We start from the raw sequence: 18,607 nt of genomic DNA on the forward strand, positions 1-18,607 counted from the left end.
AAATTTGCTGTTTGCGTTTGAAATGCAAATATGAAATGCGGGAACACCAAATGCGGTAAGATTTACCACAAGTAGGGGTAGTCGGGGCGGTTTGGCCAATGGGGTGAAATGAGCACCCCTTGAAAACTTCATAAATTCTTGTAATTTCATCTGAGATAACATGCAATCGCAAAGCTCCCTGGCCACGATCACAGGGTTTGACGGTGCCAAAGTAGAAGGTGCACCATAATAATACCCGTCTGTGAAACATATCACCTTCCCAATACTTTGGCACACCTCTAACGGTTCATGATTTATCATGAAACGGCTGCATTCAGGCGGAGGATCTGTTAATATGTTTCGGCATATTATCAGGTCCTCTTCGAACGGAGGGACCGCCAGGGCTCATTAGTTACTTATAAACCAGTGCTGGTTGTTGATGTTTCAGTTCGTTTACACGAGCTGTAGCATCCTTTGTACTAATCAGCAATGGTGGTTAAGTTTCGAAGCCAACGTGTGATCAATCGTTATATATGAATTGGTGTTTGGTGGAACTGTGCGTTACACTCGTCGTTATTAAATTTAGTGATTGTGAAAGTGCTAATAGTGATTTTATAATAAAATCTATGGTGATGAAAATTTGAAAATGAAAGTGAAAGTGATTCTGATAGTTTTGTTAAAAATATAATAATAATGATGTGAACTCTACTAATTTAATAATGGCCATAATACATTGTGCAATCATTTCTCTGAATATAAACTTCATTGCCTAGTTCTTCAAACGTGCATGATAAAGATGTTAATAATGACAGCGAGTGCAGAAGAATGGATAGAAGTGATTTTTTTACTGTAACTTTCTTGATCATAGTGCTAAATCGTAGTTTGAATAGTGATGACTCTACAGCAATTAAAATAATGATACATTTAAATTGAATATCTTTTAATTACTTAGTAATGCTAACAGATGGTAAATGGTAATAACAATGAATTTATATGTAAATGGTGTGATGTGAAAAGTGATATAATGTAAAGTATATCTGAAGTGTATTACGAAAGTTGATGAGTGATAATCGGTGATATACGTTATAGTGTCGAAAATGAAAGTGACGATAGTGAAGGATGAAATGAAATGGGGAATGAGGACTTTTTAATAAAACTATTTCGTTCTTCACTTTAACCACTCTAGTAGCATTTCAGGCCTTATCATAGTTTGATAGTAGTCTGAACTACTAGACTGCAAAACTACGACAAGGGCTGATTGCTGCTAGCGTACACAGTGACCATTTGAGCAACATTGCTTAGGAACGTCTGTGTGATGAACGCAATAGAGGCTTATAAAAGCAAATGCTGGGAAGGAGCTTAGGGCAGATTAAGAGTGCCAGTACTACCCCTATCGCTACCGACAAAAAAAAAAAAACAAAAAAAAAAAGATAACATGCAATCGCAAAGCTGATGAGGAAATGAAGCAATATGCATGTTAAAGGTCAGTGTTCAAAACTCAAAGAAAATTAAATTAATGATGATCGAAAAAATTGCTCATGTTGCCCCGAATGGCTCTTTTAAATTTTATCATTTCAGAATGATGGTATTTGACTGTTAGAATGTTCTTAAAAAATATATATTTTCTTGCACGGAGTATTTATAAATACTAATAACTCAAGTGTAGTAACAACATAATTTAATTTTTTGATTATACGATATTATTTTGCAATCAAAAATGGGGTACTCATATCACCTCATCATCAAAAAATCGACTCGAAAAATTACAAATTTTGAAAAATCAATCATTCGTCCATGAACTTTATAAGACAAAGGAAATCATGCGGATCTAGTGTTTTCATCTAAAAATTGTTGGAAATTATGCAAACATTCGAAAAATTCATAATATTTTCAGCACTTTTATCGACTTTTCCTTAAGGTGGCCAAACTGCATTTTACGCGACTTTAAGGTGATTATAGAACGAAGCCAAACCTCAAATTTTCATGAGCACAAGACATGAGAACCAAACAGCGCTCCGTGTTGATAATCTATTACAGTGGTCACCATCAGCAAGCAAGCATTTTGATTGGTTTTCACCGCGAACTGTTTACAGATTCTCCAGTCTTGTGCACCAGTTTGGCTTCGTTTTATAATCACCTTAAGTGAATACCTCTAATAAATTTAGTTTTCGGAACCGAAACAAATTTGCATGAAATGACGAATATTTTTTTCTATTTTTTCCACTAACGGAAATAGCCTTATCATCAGCAAGCTGAATTAAACAAAATTATTAGGAATTATGTCTGAAATATCACTTGTGAATAATTTATATAAAAATGGACTCAAACAAACAAGATCCTTGAGGAAGGCCAAAATAAATATAACGGAACATTTTTGATGAACCATTATAATGAAAATGCATAGTTTTGAATGAAAGCCAAGATGGACAAGATCGAAACATGTTTTTTTGTCGGTAGCGATAGGGGTAGTACTGGCACTCTTAATCTGCCCTAAGCTCCTTCCCAGCATTTGCTTTTATAAGCCTCTATTGCGTTCATCACACAGACGTTCCTAAGCAATGTTGCTCAAATGGTCACTGTGTACCCTAGCAGCAATCAGCCCTTGCTGTAGTTTTGCAGTCTAGTAGTTCAGACTACTATCAAACTATGATAAGGACTGAAATGCTACTAGAGTGGTTAAAGTGAAGAACGAAATAGTTTTATTAAAAGGTCCTCATTCCCCATTTCATTTCATCACTCACTATCGTCACTTTTATTTTCGACACTATCACGTATATCACCGATTATCACTCATCAACTTTCGTAATACACTTCAGATATACTTTCCATTATATCACTTTTCACATCACACCATTTTTATATAAATTCATTGTTATTACCATTTACCGTCTGTTAGCATTACTGAGTAATTAAAAGATATTCAATTTAAATGTATTATTATTATTTTTGTTGCTGTAGAGTCATTAGTATTCAAACTACGATTTAGCACTATGCTCAAGAAAGTTACAGTAAAAAAATCACTTCGATCCATTCTTCTGCACTCGCTGTCATTATTAACATCTTTATCATGCACGTTTGAAGAACTAGGCAATGAAGTTTATATTCAGAGAAATGATTGCACAATGTATTATGGCCATTATTAAATTAGTAGAGTTCACATCATTATTATTATATTTTTAACAAAACTATCAGAATCACTGTTGATGATGTTTATGAGTTAATTATGTAGTTTGTTAATTATGTAGTTTTGTTAGAATTAAAAACAATTAAACAGTAGTAATGAATAGCTTATAAAATGACTTTGCAGCATAGCTGAGTCTTTCGGATTGTAAGACCGATGTATAAAAATAATTTGTTTCGAAATTGTCCGCGTGGTCTTCTAGTGCCCCTATTAGATAAGAATCAGTCATAGACCCTATGACCAACATTTGTATATGTATAGCCTTAGCTGATGTGGCTTTTCTAATAGGTAGTTCTTTCACTCATTGATTGTCTTCAAAACCTTGTCAAGTATAGAAAATTGATTTTATTTCATTTATTACTACATTGAAGCTACATTGTACTTATTAAGTATTAGGTATTATTTTATGTTTTTATCACTATTGATATTATCAAGGCCAGAATTCCCAGTGAGTGAAGAATTTTATAGTACTAGAACACCATAGAAGATCGCTAAACATTACCTAATCATGGAACGGCTTTTTGCTCTATTATTTTAAGTAGGTAGATGCTATTGATCTGCAACCCGGTGCACGCGCCCCTGTTGGTTTTCGAAAATCTCGTAAAAGATTACAAACCGTCAATGGCTTTCCCAATTACTACCCCACATTGCACATTCAAGGGTCTGATTGTGCTCTAACCCACCCTCAGTTCGTAATCTTCTCGCCAGCTAGAAATTATATTTTCCCGAAGTGAAAGTAATTTTGATGAGTGATAGCCTAGTGCAGCCCAATTGCATAGTACAGTAGTTTCACCAGAATCTTTAGGTCAGAAGATAAAATCTAAATTTTGTAATAAAAAGGTTGCCATTGCTTTGAAATTCACCCAACATCTAATCAAAACTACTAACAACAGCGATCAATTATCAAAATTCATCGCTACCTGGAAAATATAATCCCAAGCCCAGGGCAATTGGACAAGATCGAAACTTTGTAATTATTTATTTTCTGGACAAGTAAATCAATAAGTATTGAATCATATACGCCAGAAACATCTAAAAATGTAGATATAACATCTTGTTTTCTTTTGGAAGAAAATTGGATTTTAGAAGCTAAAAGAACTGTGCAATCTCGAGTACCTCGACCTTTTCTGAAACCGAATTGAGAAGAAGAAAAAATATTGTTCTTTTCAGCCCACAATTCCAGACTTGAATCGTCTTTCCATTAATTTACAAAGCCAGGATAATAAACTTATTTGTCTACGACTATCAAATAAAAAAGGATCTTTTCCTGGTTTTAGAATACTTACTACTTTAATCTAAATTCCAATGGACAAATATTTTGTATAAGAAAAGAATTGTATATGGAAAGCAAATGATTTATTCCTTCAAAAGGTAATTTTTTAAGAACAATAAATTTAATACCTGGAGCTGTGTTATTAGTAATAGATAAAGCCAAATTTAATTCTTCTAATGTAAATGTAACTCAGGAAACTAATTGATATGATTATTTTTAAAATTAACAGGACGAGGTACAAAATCAGGACAAATTTTAGATGCAAACTGATCAATCCAATTATCAGAATATTCCAATACAATAGGCGAAGAATTATCTCGATTCCTCAAATTTCTTGCAACAGACCACTATGTTGATAAAGATGTTTCTTTATAATTAATAAAATAATAAATATTTTTCCAGTAATTCCTCTTTTTAAATTTAGTAATACGTGCAAAGATTACCGTTCACATTTTTTGACCATGTCGGTACTTAGCGTGTTAATTGTTATATATGTACCCAAAACAATAGCTCTTATAACTAAGAAGAAACGTAAAATTTTGAAGACTTTTCTTGCACGTTTAGTCAAATATCGCTAAATTTATAGATAATACATATGTGGGTTTTAGGCCATGTCCAAATTTTTCCACGGTATTTGGCTCGAACAATTGCCTGTTTCGAGCTTTTTGCCCCACTATGGGCCAAAAATGATTTCCAAGTATTTATGGAAAAACTAATACATATCAAAGATATCAAAGCATCCTTATGATAGGACTAGGAACGCCTTGATAAAAAAAATGAAAAAAATATTTTTATTCTGTTTTATTCAAAGAAAATTCAACTGAAAGTTACTATTTTCATGTAAAAAAAAACAACGAACAGCCACAACTTTTCAATTCTTAATCGATTGTTATTGTTATAACATTGAAGTGAAAGTCTCTTGCTTGAATAGCATTTGAACAACTATGGCATTTATAGCATTTGAACTGAGCTAAAAACCTTAAAAAAAAAGTTTTTGCCCACTCGTACGTTTGTTCCGTTTCACTCTAATTACCTTGTTCCCAGTGCAGTCGGTGAAAATTTTCAGTTCAGATTCTTCTCCATTCAATATTATGGATATGCTTTGCGGCCCTGTAGATTCTGAAAGCGTATGTTATGATGTTATTTCCGTGGCTACTATCTTAATTATATGTCTGATACATACCTCGTGTATCATATGCATTTATGCATTCAGAGGACCGAAATTGTGACAAGAGAGCCGCTTTACCAACACCTGCTGCGCCAATCATAGCTACGTAAAAAGAATCAATTGGTCCGTTATTTGGAGGAAGCACCTCTTCTGGAGCATATACAGGACTGGTTGGAGCAAGACTGTTACTTCTTGACCTTCTTCTTCTAAAAGAATCTCCGCGATTAACAATACCTGCAATAGAAAAAAAAGAGTTAATAAATTGTTGAATTTAATTTATAGGACGATATTCAAAACTGAAAAAGGAATTAGATGGCTTTTTCAGTGGTAGTAAAAATGAAATCTCGAAGCAAAAAAAGCACAACGGAAGATGAATACAAAAAATTAATATTCTCAATACAAATTGACGCTTATATTGAGCTGTTCGGTAATCCAATCCGCATGGTTATTAAATTAATTAACTCATTACGCCTGGTAAAGATGGACAAATTATGGGTGAAATTATGAAAAAAATCCACGTGCTCGGCTGGGATTCGAACCCAGGACTCTTGTATGCTAGACGAGCGCTTTACCAACTAAGCTACCGATAGCGATCCTTTATAAGAGAGATTCGCGGAAGCTGACATTTCTGTCAAAGTGTGAGCCAATCGAGCAGCGAGAGCTGTCAAAGCGTGAGCCAAACGAACATGCGTTATGTTTGTTTCGAAATTTTCTGGAGGAGTAATGTAATCCGCTTGAAATTATTTGGGTAAAAGTTGCTTTGCATAGAGCAAAAATGTGAAATATTTCCCTTTTTTTAACTTTTGTCAATGCAATATTTAGTTGGTGATTTTTTCTGCTGTTTATTAATTTTGAAATGTAGCTCAAAGATCTATAACGAAACAAAATACAATTTTTACCAATGAGGAAGTCATGTCCGTGTTACAATATTATTATCGACGCCAAGCAAACTCAGCACTGCTAATCTGTTGCCAAATCATTCCATTTTACTTCCGCGTATCTCGCATATAAAGGATCACTAGCTACCGAGCCACTTGGTGACCCAATAACTGAGTTGGTTACAAGTTTAGAATTCAAATCCCTACAGACCACGCGGACCCCTTTCATAACCCATATCCATCCATCTCATTTCACTACACACGCGGAACGAGCGAGTGCGATTTATTTATTGACAATTCGAGTGACAATTAGAAGTTCGGCAGTCAAAACTTCGGCGACGTTCGGCGTCGGCATTCTAATTTGGTGCTTTGCCGACGCATAAGGATTGCCTTTGTCGGTGTAGCACTTCGGTAGAATGCCGACGCCGAACTTCGGCGAACTTTCGGTGATATTTCATTTCTCTTATGAACTTCGGTCCAAAGTTATTCTGAATGCACAATAGTGTTGAAACTGTTTGCCTATCGTACCTACATCGCTTGCACAACAACTGTATTGTGGAAGAGTAAAGATATGGGAAGGCTATCAACGTGTCGTTCTCACTCGAATTTTTCAAGAAATTCTGCTGGGATTCTTCCGTAAAACCTGCCGAGATTCATCCGTAAACACGACTGGAATTCTGCTTGAATGATAAGCATTCAAGAATTTTACCGGAAGTTTTCGTGAGATTCAACCGTAAATTGTTCTGGTATTTTTCCAGAAATGACATTGAGATTCTTAGGGAAAAATATCCAGGATTCTTAAAAATATCCTTCTGAAAATTCTTCTGGAAATTGCTTTAGAATTAAAGGAGGATTTCCGGATTTGGGATTCGATCAATTTACAGAAGAACCACAGAGAAATCACTAAAATATTATCAGGGAGATTTCTAAAGGAATTATTTCAAGGATTCTCGTAAATATCTGAAACAATCTCAGCAGAGTTTCGAATGGATTTTGAATGTTTTTTTACAGTGATATCCAAAAGAATCCCAGAAGTTATTTCGCAAGAATCCCTGAAAGATAGAAGAAAAGTCACAGACATCCAGAAGATTTCATGAATATTTTCCAGAATAATTACGATGTCCAGAAGAGCTCCAGAAAGATTTACGGAATAATTTCTAATGGAATTTCCAGAACCATTTAAAAGTCACTTTCAAAAGATGCTCAGGAAAAGAAATCAGTAATTAAAGAATCTCATAGGTATTTTTTTAAAGTCCCAGTGGCTGTCCGGTAGTTTTCTTGGAGGATTTCCATTTGAACTCAAGAGGGATTTTCAGAAAATTCCGCCAAGGATTTAAGAAAATTTCCAAGGAAAATCACTGATAAATCACGAAAAAAATCAAAAGCACTTCCTTATGAATTTCCAGAAGAATCACAAAGTTTTTTTTTCTCAAAGAATCTTAGAAAAAAATTCTAAAGAATCACGAAGGAATTTTCGGAAAAATTCTGGATATACAAAATTATCTCAGGCAGAAACTATAAAATCAATAGCAATAAATCTGTAAGAATATAAGAAGGATTTCTGTAAGAATATAAGGAGGATTTCCAAACAATTACAGAGGAATTTTCGGATGATTTCCATAAATAAAGATTTAAAAAAAAAATCCCCGACATCTGGAAGCTTCTTAGCAGGATTTTTGGAAGTATTCCACAGGGATTTCTGGGAGAATTCCATTGGGATTTACAAAATAATTCCAGAGGAATTTCCGAAAGAATCCCAAGAATTTGCACGGAAGAAAGTGAAGTGAAATAATATATATTTTTTTATTATAGTCTCAGGCGTCTTTCCGAGAGTATTTCAGAATAATAGGTATAATCTAAGACATTTTTCGGAAAGAATCTCTGAGGGATTTTTGAAGAACTTTCAAAGAGTTTCACGGAAGAAATACTGAAGGATTACGAGGAAAATATTAGAATTTAAATAATAATTTCGATTGGATTTCCAGAAGAAATCCCGAGAAATTTTGTGAGAATCCCCGAACCCAGATTTTTAAAATAGATTCCATTACACTGGAAAGCAATCATTAAATCATTTTTGGCAGAATTCCAGAATTTTACAGCAGAATCCTGAAAGGATTTCCATAATAACCCAAGATGGGTTTCTGGGATAATCCAATAGGAAGTCCCAAGGAGGTTATTGGAAAAATCAGAACGATCAAAGAAATAACTACATATAATAATTTCAGAAGGGTTTCTGAAAGAATCTCAGTGGATTTTCAAAATGTCCTCTAGCACCACAACTAATATATACTAATATATACAACTCAATACTTAATTATAAATTGCGTTGAGCTGAGTGTACGCCATCCAGTTTGGGGGCGGATTGACGGTATCGAAGTGGATTTAAAAAAAATATTGGAGAACGTGTGGAAAATAAATATGAACTGCGCAGAATACATCAGACCGATTTACCATTGCTGCGCACTTCTAAAAGCATTTTATTTTTATTAAAACGTTTGATAATAGTAGAACCACAGGTAGAACGACAATGATCATCAGTTGATTTTCCGCTACTGTTTTTTTAAATCACAATTGTTATTTCTTTCCGTGCACGCACTCGGGAAATGAATCTGGCCATGGTGCAACAACCGCGCTACATTCGATGAATCATATGCGACAAAAATTGTCGGCGCTATCCGTCAAAATCACTCACCAAAGCCATTTTGGTGGATTTACCATCACAGCTAATGTCAAACCCATTCATGGTTTCAAAACATTCGGAGGAATATATTTATTTTCACTGCTTAAGTGAAGTAATGTATGAAATTGAATGAAATCCAATGGTAGAAAAACTCATTTCTCTATCCAATGGTATTTTTAGAGGCAGCGGAGAATGTTCCGAAACGTGTTTTATTCAAGGGCAAAAATCGCTCAGGCGAAAGTTCCAATGAAACTAACCTCAAATATCCTGGTTTTCCAACCTCAAACTAGTGCTCCTACCAGCCGAATATCAATTTTTATGAAAGTAGTGCAATAATACCAAAAAACAAACGTATGTAGAACATAGAGAATGGATATTCCTACCTTTTCCACCTAACTGTTTCGATGTGAACCGTCTTATATCAAGAAAATAAAACATTTTTCCCCACAGCGGCATGTGATGGATGCGTAAAAAATCAAATCTCTCATCCATTGACTAGTCGCGCTACCTAAGTATAGATGGTTAACAGTATGTTGCGTTTCGCGCTTGGAGGCCTATGAAAAATGAAAACCAAATAATATTTCTATAAACATACTATTGAAATAACTGCTTTGCTATCTTCACAGTTGATCAATAGTTCTTAAATAGTGATTTTCATTTTTTTTAATTGGTTTAACCCTGTATCACCCAAATTTTTATTTTCGATCATTTTTCACATATCATTTTTCGCTATCTAAAATCGATCTAAACACGTTTTGAATAATTATTTTGTAAATTTATGAATTTTGGTTTTTGATTTTTCTAATTTTTATTTTGGAGCAACCCTATTTATCGTTTTTCATTTTTTCTTGAAGCCTCTTGTGGGTACCGATTTTTGACAATAATAAAAAATTGAGTTTTTGAGAACATTTTTTTTGTTTTTTTTTTTTTTTTTTTTTTCTGGAACATATTTTATTTCCCGTGTAAAGCTAAGTATGCTGTCCCGCTCAAGAAAAGTAAAAATTTCTGCCCAAGAAATGGTCAAGTAATTTCCTACAGTGAGCTCCATTTGAATTGACATTTCTCGCGGAACATTACTAAAGGACCTATGTACAAATGAGAGATTCTCTCCTCTCTCGTTCTCTTTCGATTATAACAGTGGAATACTAATGATTTTGGGAAGTTTTTCACTATAGATCGAAAGTCAATTCCCTTGACTAGCGTTTCATGCAAAAAACGCAACAGAAGAGGTTAATGTGACTCAGTTATTAATGAAAGAGAAAGTAAACAAAGAGAGCCTCTCAATGTTAGATAGGTCCTTTAGTAATGTTCCGCGAGATTTCTTTTCAACTGCGTACTGCGATCAAAGAAAAATGCTTTTCTTGAGCGTTTCTTGCAAGAAATTTTCCACGCATCGAGATAGGCGATTACTTTTCTGTTGAAGTGCATACTTCGCTTAATGCGTGGTATGCACCTGAAACGTAAAGTAAAATTTCTCCTTTTTATCAAAGTAATTTTGACAACTGATCCAGTATGAGCGAAATGTCACTTTTACTTGTCGAATAATTGAGCGGAACATTTTTCCGTATACGGCAAAGTGACAGCTCCATTTGATTTGTATGACAGGCTTTACCGATGTTACGAAATCAGCTCTACTTCTTAGCAGCGTACAGCTCAAGTAATTTTGGTAGAGGAATCATTCCTTGGTCGTTTCTTGTCCTATCCTTTTGCACAGTACACATGATCAGCGTACCAGCCATAACTAACAGAAAAAACAATTTGAAATTATTTCAATTCCACCAACCTCTTCTTATGTATGATAGGTTGAATGTAGAAAAATATAAAATGTACACATTTTTGTATTAAGCCTGATTCGCTGCTGACAAGTAATTTCTTGGCCTATCTTGATGCATGGAAAATTCCTGCAAGGAATCGATCAAGGAAGCGTTTTTTTCTGATCGCAGTACGCAGTTGAAAAGAGATGTCAGTTCAAACGGGAGTCGCTGTAGAAAATTTCTGCAAGGAATCGGCGAGAAATTTCTTTAGCAATTCCTGTTCAGCAGCAAATCAGGCTTCTAACGCACGTTATGTTCGCGCCAACGCGAAGTTTCCGTGTTGAATTTGTGTCCCTCACACCCCTGTCCATTCTAACCTCGAGCCGCCGCGAGTATTTCGGCCTCTAATCCCGACAACTAACATCCACCCCAAATAACCCACACACGCACCACGTCGTTAGGCCGATGACATACCGAAAGAGAAGAGAAGTGAAGTGAAGTGTTGGCGAAAAGAGAAGAGAAGAGGTAAAAATAGAGGTCCCCAAGCAAATCGCCACGAACACCAACGCACAATCAATCTTACACAAGTCGATTTCCTCAGAATGAAAACGTATCGATGTTTGTTTGATGTTATTGAGCTTTCGGTCAACGGCAGGCCAACAAGGAAGTGGTTGTTTTGCAGCAATTCTGTTTATATTTGGATTCTCACAGCAAACAAAAGCAATGTTGTGACAATTCTCACAGCAAACAAAGAAAATTTTGTCAACATTGCACTACTACGCAGGCAACTGGATTGGTCTATGGTATGGCATATTGGGAGAGGTTTCGAAAGAGTTCCAATGCGCTCCGTGTTTTCATTGATTTTATGCTTCGGCAGCAGCATGCTGCCTGCGACCAGAGAGAGAGCGCGCACGGCTGCTTTATTCGGTTTCTTCTCCTTTCCCATGTCCCATTCGCATCAACAGAGGCCTGTAAAGGCGACTCTGTAGAATGTAGCAAGTTTGTTAAAATCATTTCTCATCAAGCAGGAAGACTGCTTCTCGATGGCGTGCGAAGAAAACCATTTAAATCACTAAGCATGTTTATTTTTCGTCATCATCCGCACTCAAGTCCGCTAGAAATTACAATGTAGGGCCGATACAACTTGGATGAAACAAGCAGAAATAGCAATCATAGGCTATCATTCGGAGTTATGGATCAAATAGTGTGGAGTCCAACCTATAAAATTCAATAAAACTACATGGTAAACGTAATTTAATAGCACGAATTGAATCGTTTCAAATTGGATCTTCATATAGTAAACAGTTTTGAATGTAATATTTACATAGGATTGCATAAAAATTAAAAAATTGTATCGGTTTCTGAAAACCATATTATGGATCAATTTTCATATTATGGATTAAATTGTGACATATTACGGATCAGTGCGCAAAACCAAGAGATTTTCAACTCAATGCATCTGTTTTGCTTGATTTGGCGAAAGTTAACAATGTGTCACATATTACTGCAAAAAATAGCAGTATTAGTGCTGGAAACAAGGGTAAAATGCCCTTTTTTGTGATACTGCATTGTAGTAACTGAGACATGAACTGTTTTCGCTCCATACCAAGTTTTCCACCCATTTTTGTCTGCTAAAAAACGAAATTGACAAACCTTGATGTTTTATTAGTTTTATTTTTAGTGCTTTTGTCTAAAAATGTCGAATCCAATGCTTAAAATGGCAGAAATCTACATTCTTTGGATGTGATCCATAACCGTGGTAAACAATCATTTCCTGGTCCATATTATGGATCACTAGTTAGAAGTGCTAATATTTGGTATTTAGAATCAACAATCAAGAAAAATGTTTTCCAATGATGAATTCATACTGAATCAAGGCGAACAAGCATGTTTTATGCTATAACATTTGAATTTTACCACCTGTGGGAGCATATGAATGCTGACGGCACTTCTTACAGAAAACGACCTTATAATGATAGCTGTGTGGTACCAACTAAACATTTGTCAAATACACCGTTATTTAGCGGTTGAATGTTGTGCTTAACATTAAAAATGGTAGAAGACAAATAGTATAACATGGGAAAAATATGTTTTACGTCAACGTTTATGTTTTAGGCAAGTTATTCGATGTTGAACGCCAAAGTGATCCGTCACTGTGGATGATTCGTAACTGTGTGGGCATGGTACAACATAAAAATTGGAAAAAATATAACAGAATAAATAAGTTGTTGTTAATCTGATTGAATACATGATTGACTACATTAATTAAATAACCAATGAATAGATTTTCGTGACATAGTTTTTAAATATGAATCACTATCACATATTATCAAAACAACTACTTAAAAGTTAAATTAATTAATTCAAGAGAACAAAAATATATCAAAACATATATGGTACTGGTTGTGTATAATGATGATAGCTATCAAGCCGACTGGTATATATATGGAACATAAATTGACTCTAATCTGTTTACATTTCTTTCGAACAAAACTTGATATAAACAATACTCTTGAAACTTTAACGAATTCCATTGTTGAAGCCAGGAGCATTGCAGTTCCAAAATGTGAAGTAAAATTTGAATACGTGATTATAGACTATGATGATAAACCGTCTTAAAAAAAACGTGAGAAGAAGGCAATTTCAACGCACTCGCGATACTGCTATGAAAATTATATGGCCGGATTTGCAGGAAGAAATCAAGAAACGTTTTTCTCAATTAAGCTTAGCTTAGCTTAGCTTAGACTGACTACACATATCAATGGTTGCTATTCCGTGATTGACCGAAGTCAGTGAAAATGCACAAAGAATCAACTAGAAGTTCTGGGAATTGGCCATAATCTTCTTCAGTGTGCATAATTCAGTGCCTCTATTTATATAGGGTCAATAACGGCGCCGGCCACGTCCTTGCAGTCAGGTGGGATTGGGGGAAGGAATGTTAGTGTGTAACCTTTGCTTTTTGGAGACCGTGTTTGCCTCTGCATCTCCACAAAGGTTACTGGGAGGGATGTTTGTTAATGGGGAGGATCGTTGGGTCATAGGATTCACTTTGATAAGCGATTAGACCATGATAAACAATGATTTGTGAGATATATACATGCTTATACGTAAATATAATATTTTCATTTGATATGAACAATTTCTATGTAGAGGAAAATTATGCCGACACTTGAGGTGACGAACCATTCAAAGTTTGTTGAACAAATACCTAAATTAACATTCCTGATGTCAGGACGAAAGCATGTGTTATTATATTTTACTCATTTGAAAAGAAAAACAAAAAACTCGATTGGTTGGGACATCATAGAACACTGTTATTCTTATGCCGACACTTACAGTGGCGAACCATCCAAAGTTTGTTGAATAAAGTGAACCTTTCGCAAGTCTACACTTGTAATGTCGAACCATTCAAAGTTTTTTTTAATTACAAAAATTAAGGTATATAAGAGGTGTTCTGAAAAAAAAAATGTTAAACATAAATAAATCATGAATCAGAGTTTGTGTCGACACTCACAGTGACGAACCATCCATAGTTTGTTGAAAAATCATATTTACATCCCACCATTGTAACGATTGAATGTGCAGTCATACATATTTTATAGATTAGAAATAGTAGCATGAAACGAGCTCACCAATTGATCCGTTATCCTTGACTGAGCAGCCACAATCCACTTTAGGCTTCACTCGTTTGCTCGGCTATAAAAAAGCAGTCAGGAAAAAAAAATAGGCGCGCGACCCGAAAAGGAAAAAAAAAAACTGCTAAGGCTTTCTTGACGCACTGCTTAGGAGCAAGCGTCAAGGTCGAAGGGTCAAACAGAACTAACCGATCGCGGCACTTTTTCACTTACTCAAACCGTACTCACCGATCACGCCACTTTTTCACTTACGAGACCGACGCGCGACATGTTTGATCCTGCCCTCGTCGCTCGCCCCGGCAAAAGCAAGTGTCAAGGTCGAAAGATCAAACAGAACTAACCGATCGCGGCACTTTTTCACTTTCTCCAACCGAACTCACCGATCACGCCACTTTTTCACTTACGAGACCGACGCGCGACATGTTTGATCCTGCCCTCGTCGCTCGCTCCGGCAAAAGCAAGTGTCAAGGTCGAAAGATCAAACAGAACTCCTGAAACGTTTTTCTCAATTAAGAAACAAAAACTTTTGAAAATAAAATTTCTCAATTGTACCTTGGCTCTAAGCCCTTTTGGAAATTATCTAAAATTTTGAAAAAAAAACCTCAGAAGCCAATACCGGCATTGGAAGAAGAAAACAAATTACTACTAACTAATTGCGAAAAAGCTCAAAAACTTGCTATGCAGTTTGAATGCGCGCACAATTTTAATTAAGGACTTACTAGTCCAATAGAAAATCAAGTTCTTCAAAATAGACTGGGATACTGATTTGGAAGAAATGAGTACTATTATTTAAAAATTCAAAAATATGAAAGCTCCTGGCGATGATGGAATTTTTTACATCCTCATCAAGAAAATTCCCGAAAGTAGCTTATCATTCTTAGTTGATATTTTTAACAAATGTTTTCAATTAGCATATTTTCCTGACAAATGAAAAAATGCTAGGGTTGTACCAATTTAAAAACAAGACACAAATCCTGCAGAAGCTTCTAGCTATCGTCCAATCAGTTTGCTTTCCTTCATCAGTAAACATTTTGAAAAAGTCATTTTGAACAGAATGATGGCCCACATCAACGAAAATTCAATTTTTGCCAATGAACAGTTCGGATTCCGCCATGGACATTCGACCACTCATCAACTTTTACGTGTAACAAATTTGATACATTCCAACAAATCTGAAGCCTATTCTACTGGTCTTGCTTATCTAGATATAGAAAAAGCATTCGACAGTGTTTGGTACTGAAGGCTTGATCGTAAAATTGAAAAAAAAAAAATAATTTTCCAACATACATTGTTAGAATAATTCAAAGTTATCTGTCAAACCGTACACTTAAGGTTAATTATCAGAACTCCAGGTCTGAAAGACTTCCTGTAAGAGCTGGTGTTCCCCAAGGCAGCATTTTGGGACCAATATTATACAATATTTTCACATCTGACTTACCTGAGTTAACTCAGGGATGTCAAAAGTCTTTGTTTGCGGATGACACAGGCCTCTCCGCCAAAAGACGAAGCCTGCGTGTCATCTGTAGTCGATTGCAAAAAAGTTTGGATATTTCTTCTTCATACTTGCAAAAATGGAAAATTTCTACTAATGCTTCCAAAACTCAACTAATAATATTCCCACATAAACCAAAAGCTCTTTATTTGAAACCTTCAAGTAGACATGTTGTCACGATGAGAGGGGTTCCAATAAATTGGTCAGATGAAGGTAAGTAGCTAGGGCTCATGCTAGATAAGAATTTAACCCTCTAATACCCAACCCCGCCTTTAGACGGGGTACACTTTGGAATTTTGTGTATTTTTTCGTAGCTCGGAAATCAAAATGATTTTATTTTTGGCTTATACCTTGACGCATAACACGCATATCAGAAAAGTTTTTTATGACTTTTGAAACTTTTTTGTATTTTTAGAAATTGTTTGAAAAATAGCATTCTTATATAACCTACAAATGCCTGGGCTTCATTTAACGTGTAATATAAAAAATCGTACCTTTTTTATTTTTCTACGATGAACCTATCACAAACGAAGAGCCTGGTGGTATTAAAATCATTTCAAACCTGTTTTTCCGTTAGTTACACGGAAAATAAAATACGCTCCGAAAAAAAATTAAAAATTTAATATTTTTCAAAATACCGTAACAATTAAAATTTTTATTATTGCCAAAAATCAACAACTAGAGAAGGCTTCAAGAAAAAATGAAAAAAGCTAGGGATGTTCAAAAATAAAAATTATAAAAATCAAAAACCAAAATTTAAAAATTTGCGAATAAAAATAAATAAATGCCCAAAACGTGTTTAGAACGATTTTAGATAACGAAAAATAATATTTAAATCGAAAATAAAAATTTGGGTATTAGAGGGTTAACTTTCAAAAATCACATTGAGGGCATTCAAGTCAAATGTAACAAATATGTAAAATGTCTCTATCCCATTATTAATAGAAAATCAAAACTTTGTCTCAAGAACAAGCTTTTGATATGCAAACAAATTTTCTGGCCAACCATGTTATATGCTGTACCAATATGGACTAGCTGTTGTAATTGTAACCAGGAAAAAAGCTCTTCAGAGAATTCAAAATAAAATTTTGAAAATGATTCTGAAGCTTCCTCCCTTGTACATATAGTACTAATGAGTTACATAAAATATCCAGTGTTGAAATATTGGAACAAATGTCAAATAAAATAATTAATAATTTCAGGCAAAAAAGTTACAATCTTCTATTGCCACGATTAATGCGTTATATATTAAGGTTAAGTTAAGTTAAGTAAATTGAAAACGTGTTTTTTTTTTTCTTCTATAAGCAGGTGAAATCAACTCACCTGTAAAAATCTGAACTGCTACGGCAAATGAAATGTAATATGTTGTTAATAAAATGTTATTAAAATCTTAAATTTGTTTTACCAAGTAAGGATGATAGTGTTGTCTAATAACACAGAACACACAGAAGAATTGAATGTAATGTTTGAAATGATACTTATAAAGAAATTAAAAAAATGATATCTATCAAGCCTACCGGATATTTTTTCAAAAAAGGTTATAATTTTCGAGAATTTTGAAATTGAATGCCTTTTTCCACACAAATTTAAATTATTAAACTTCTGCTGTTATGAACGAATAATTTCTTTAAATTCACTTAACACTTCAGTCGTCGCGATGTTGTATTTTGCACAACACTTTTGAAAAAAAAAACTCGCTTTTCGTCCTCAACAGCAGTGTGGTGGTTTTGACGGTGAACCGCGCGACGACTGGAAGTTTAAACAATACACTAGTTATAGATATTATATCATGTTTGTATCTATGGAATGAAATAGTATGTTAATTGCATACCTTTTCTACGAGTACTGTAAATGTTTTATGGGAATCTTTTCTAAGCTTGAATCATCGATATTATAAACAAGATCACGAATGGTTCCAATTGCAGTTAATTTTTAAGTAAATATTGATTTTCTGAACGGGTAATAATCGATCAAATTTGAGAGCAATTTCCCGCTTTATTAAAGTAAAAGCTATGGTTTTAATGATTGATAACAAATCGACTCTCTTATTTATAAGTCAAGGAACATTGTGGTTTTCTTTTTTTTTTCTACGGAATGGCCGAGTGATAATTTTGAGTTGGGGAATTTTATTGTATAAGATCAGTTCAGTGGTACAAAGCACACATTTTTTTTTCAAATATAAAAAAGAACTTTTTTTTGTGTTTGTTAATTTAGTTTACTCCCAACTGTTTTCATCAGTTCGAAATTCACGCGCAATATTAGTGCTGCCAATAATAGTTCAAATTATCTTCAAGCGTTTTCACGCGTCGAAGCACCACACGAACTGCTTTCACGCTTGACCACACTTTCCATCCCTCTTCGCATCGCTTCAGTATGCCAGGTAAGCGCAATTTTCATACAACATGCATGGAGAGACCTTCAACGCGTACGCTCCTCTTTCACATCCTCGCTTTCTGTCTGTACTAAGTAATATAGTTTGAGATTTTATCAAACATGCCTTGTCGATTTTTTATATACCGCATTGACAAGTGATCCACAAGGAGCAAGTTTGTTTTACGTAAGCCATA

The 18,607-nt window shown here is 34.7% G+C and overlaps 1 protein-coding gene across 5 annotated transcripts in view; it reads right to left on the reverse strand.

The window, feature by feature from the left end:
• Nucleotides 1-18,607, reverse strand: part of LOC5564188 (GTP-binding protein RAD) — a 147,955-nt gene that overhangs the window by 17,786 nt on the left and 111,562 nt on the right. For all 5 annotated transcript variants that reach the window (XM_021844276.1, XM_021844277.1, XM_021844279.1 and 2 more), the window contains 2 exons: nt 5,617-5,835; nt 5,467-5,552 (listed from right to left, as the gene is read on the reverse strand). In XM_021844276.1, the coding sequence (XP_021699968.1) occupies nt 5,467-5,552; nt 5,617-5,835 (305 nt within the window). The remainder of the gene's footprint in view (nt 1-5,466; nt 5,553-5,616; nt 5,836-18,607) is intronic.

The sequence above is a fragment of the Aedes aegypti genome, chromosome 2 (genome assembly GCF_002204515.2).
Source record: "Aedes aegypti strain LVP_AGWG chromosome 2, AaegL5.0 Primary Assembly, whole genome shotgun sequence".
NCBI classification, from domain to species: Eukaryota; Metazoa; Arthropoda; class Insecta; order Diptera; family Culicidae; genus Aedes; species Aedes aegypti.